Source organism: Propithecus coquereli, unplaced genomic scaffold (assembly GCF_000956105.1).
Source record: "Propithecus coquereli isolate 6110/MARCELLA unplaced genomic scaffold, Pcoq_1.0 Scaffold340, whole genome shotgun sequence".
NCBI classification, from domain to species: Eukaryota; Metazoa; Chordata; class Mammalia; order Primates; family Indriidae; genus Propithecus; species Propithecus coquereli.
In genome coordinates, this window is record NW_012149064.1 from 799649 (window position 1) to 802587 (window position 2939).

A 2939-nucleotide genomic window follows, 5' to 3' on the forward strand; every position below is an offset into this window, starting at 1 on the left:
CCTGAGGCAGTATACTTCAGGAATTGCTTGATCTGTAGCTAGGAGAGAGCTGCTAGTATGTTATTCAGGGCTTATTAGGCACTCTTGTGGAGAAATTCCTAATGAGTATGCCAGTTGGTGCAATTGCTGAGGACTCTGGTCGAGATTTTCCTTCCCAGACCACTAGCCCCTAAGATGCCTTCAGCCTGGGCACCAAGTGTAATCTTTTGTGTTATGTTCTTGTCAGGTGTTCAAAACCGATCAGCTGTATCGCGCCAACACACTGTTCCCTTTTGCTTAGATCCAAGGTCATACAGATTCAGGCTAGTCCTATGGGGAAAGTATTTTTTCTCCTATCTCCCTACCTTCAGGGGCGGGCTCTGTCCTGGAGGGCTGTGGGAGGGGTGTTGGCTGAGACTGTCACAAGGCCCAGCCTGAAAAACATCTCTCATTTCTTTCCTCCTCCAAGGGCAGGTTTTCACTTGCCAGAGGGGCAGATAACCCCCCAGACTGAGGGAAGGGCGCTTCCTGGGGCTACCTGGCGTCTCAGCTCAGGAAGTGGCGACCCTTATTATTCCACCTCTTCAAGGGCAGGGTTGACTAGCTGGAAAGAAGTACACACTTCAGGGATGCTAGAGAAGCCTGGCCTAAGACCCCTGAGGAACCCAGACCCGAGAGCAGCCTGTCCTGCTATTCCACCCCAGCGGATGTGGGGTCAGTCCCTTTAGTACGCAATATCGGTAGTCAGATCTTAATCAAGGGTCATCCACCTCTCCCACAGGGTCACATCCCAGAGAACAGCTTCCCTTGTTCCTCCGCACTGCCAAGGGTGGGGAACTAATTCCTTGGGAGGAGGCGCTGATTACCAAGTCACCACGAAAAAGAGGCTACAGGACTCCGCTGGGGAAACAGCCTCCTTCACTCTCTACTCGGCCCTTCCTGAAGTGGAATCTGTCCATTTGGCCGGCGGCTCTGGCCACCAAGTCACAGCAGAGAGGTGACCGCGTGTCTCAGCTTGAAGAGCGGCCTCTTAGGTCACTAGACACTCTCAAGGGTGTGCGCTGTCTCCTTGGTGGAAAACAGCCCCGCTTTGTAGATTCAACAATCGGGCTCCTGCAGTCGTGGGTTTCAGACACACACCCACACACATACACACTCGCAGAAAGAGAGCAAAGAGTAGGAAGAAGGGAAAGAGAAGGAAAGAAGAAAAATGTATATATATGTATGTATATATATATATATACAAAAAACAGTAAAGAGCAAGAATTAAGAGAAATATATATAGAGAGAAGGGAAAAGAAAAAAGGAAGAAATGAAAAGGAAATGAAAAGAAAAAGAAAAAAAGAAAGAAAAAAGAAGAGAAAAAGTAGAAAAAGAAGAAAGAAGAAAAAGAAAAGAAAAAAGGAAAAGAAGAGGAGAAGAAAAAAAAAGCACACAAAAAAATGACCCCTTTACTCTGCCTGGAGGCAGGGGCAGGTCCTTTGGCACGATGTGTGGGTAGGGGTCGAGTCGCCTGGCGGAGGGGCTAGTTATGTCGTCTTGGATCACAACTATACAAAAAATTTAAAAGGAAAAAAAAAATGGCCCCTTTACTCCGCCTAGTGGTAGAGGCCGGCCCTTTAGCGCGGTGTGTTGGGGCGGAGGACGAATTGCCGGGCAGAAAGGGACTTATGTGTCCTGGATCACAGTTCTATAAGGAGTCTCTCTCAGTCCACTCTCAGTTCCCCGTCATTTTGTGGACAGCGCCAGGGACTGAGTGGAACAGGGCCGCTGGATACCGCCTGGAAACTCGGCAGCAATATCGCTCTTTCTCTCTTTTCCACCCTTTCGGAGGCGGGGCTTGAGTCTGCGGCTGTGACAGATTGCGCAGATTCGGGAGAAAAAGTGGCTGCGCGCGCGCCACTCCTCGCAGGGCGCTACCAGCTCTGCCGCAGCGGCAGTGGCTATGACTCAGGTGGTCGCCCAGGGAACAAGTCCCCGCGGTTGCAGATTTTGTGGTCCCCGAATTGCAGCTGCCCACCCCCTGCTAGTCAGCGCTGAAGCCAACTGCACCGGGAGGGCATCTGGAGCCATGGTCCGCCATTGCCAACTCCCAGGGCCGCACCCTGAGCTCGTAGGCGCCCTACCCACGGCGGCTCTGGACCCATCCGTGGAAGGACTCTGTGCTGTGTCCCTCCCAGCACCCACGGAACTTTCAGCGATTTCCGCGGTTAGAGCCTCTTTTATGGAGTTCCCCTCCCCCGATCTAGTCCTGGCAGTCTCCTGAGGCAAGAAGCTGCCTCCAAACTCTCCCCTGTGGGCTCGGGCAGCATCCGATCCGGGGAGCGCGCGCTCGGGCTGGTCCCTCCCCTCTGATGCCGACCCAGCGCCGCGCTTCGGTGCGTTCAAAATGGACCCCGGTCCTGTCTCGGCTCCCCACCACTTGTCGGTCTGTGCTACCACTTCGCACTGACTTCTGGCACTTCCCTGCCTGAGTGGGAGTGGGGTTTGGTAGAGGAAGAGTTGTCTTCCTGTGAGTCAGATCTCACTGGCGGGCAAGCCCACCGCCGGGCGCGGCCGGCCCGCACTGGACTTCCCCTTTGTCCCAGCTCTCCAGTAATTTGCCAGCGCTTATAAAGCTAACCTTATTCTATCCGCGGGACTGCTTGTCCCTCGCTGCTTCTCTGTAGATTCACGAAGCTGATCCTGCAGGGGAGCGCCTCACTCGCGTGTGGGTGTCCGTGTTCTTCCCCTCCTACTCTGGGAGCAGAAAGCTAGAAGATAACCCCTAATCCGCCATCTTCCTACCACACCCATGCCAGCATTTATTGTTTTGGGACTTTTTGATAAAGGCCAGTCTCACTGGAGATAAGTGATATCTCATTGTGGTTTTGACTTGCATTTCCCTGATGATTAGAGATGTTGAGCATTTTTTCATATGTTTTTTGGCCATTATTCTGTCTTCTTTTGCAAAGTTTCTG

The 2939-nt window shown here is 52.5% G+C and overlaps 1 protein-coding gene across 1 annotated transcript in view; it reads left to right on the forward strand.

Moving 5' to 3' along the window:
- Positions 1–2019, forward strand: part of LOC105815614 (zinc finger protein 420-like) — a 32741-nt gene extending 30722 nt beyond the window's left edge. Inside the window, exons 4-5 of the mRNA XM_012650813.1 lie at positions 761–1155; positions 1723–2019. Of these exons, the coding sequence (XP_012506267.1) occupies positions 761–1155; positions 1723–2019 (692 nt within the window). The remainder of the gene's footprint in view (positions 1–760; positions 1156–1722) is intronic.
- The last annotated feature ends 920 nt before the right edge of the window (positions 2020–2939 follow it).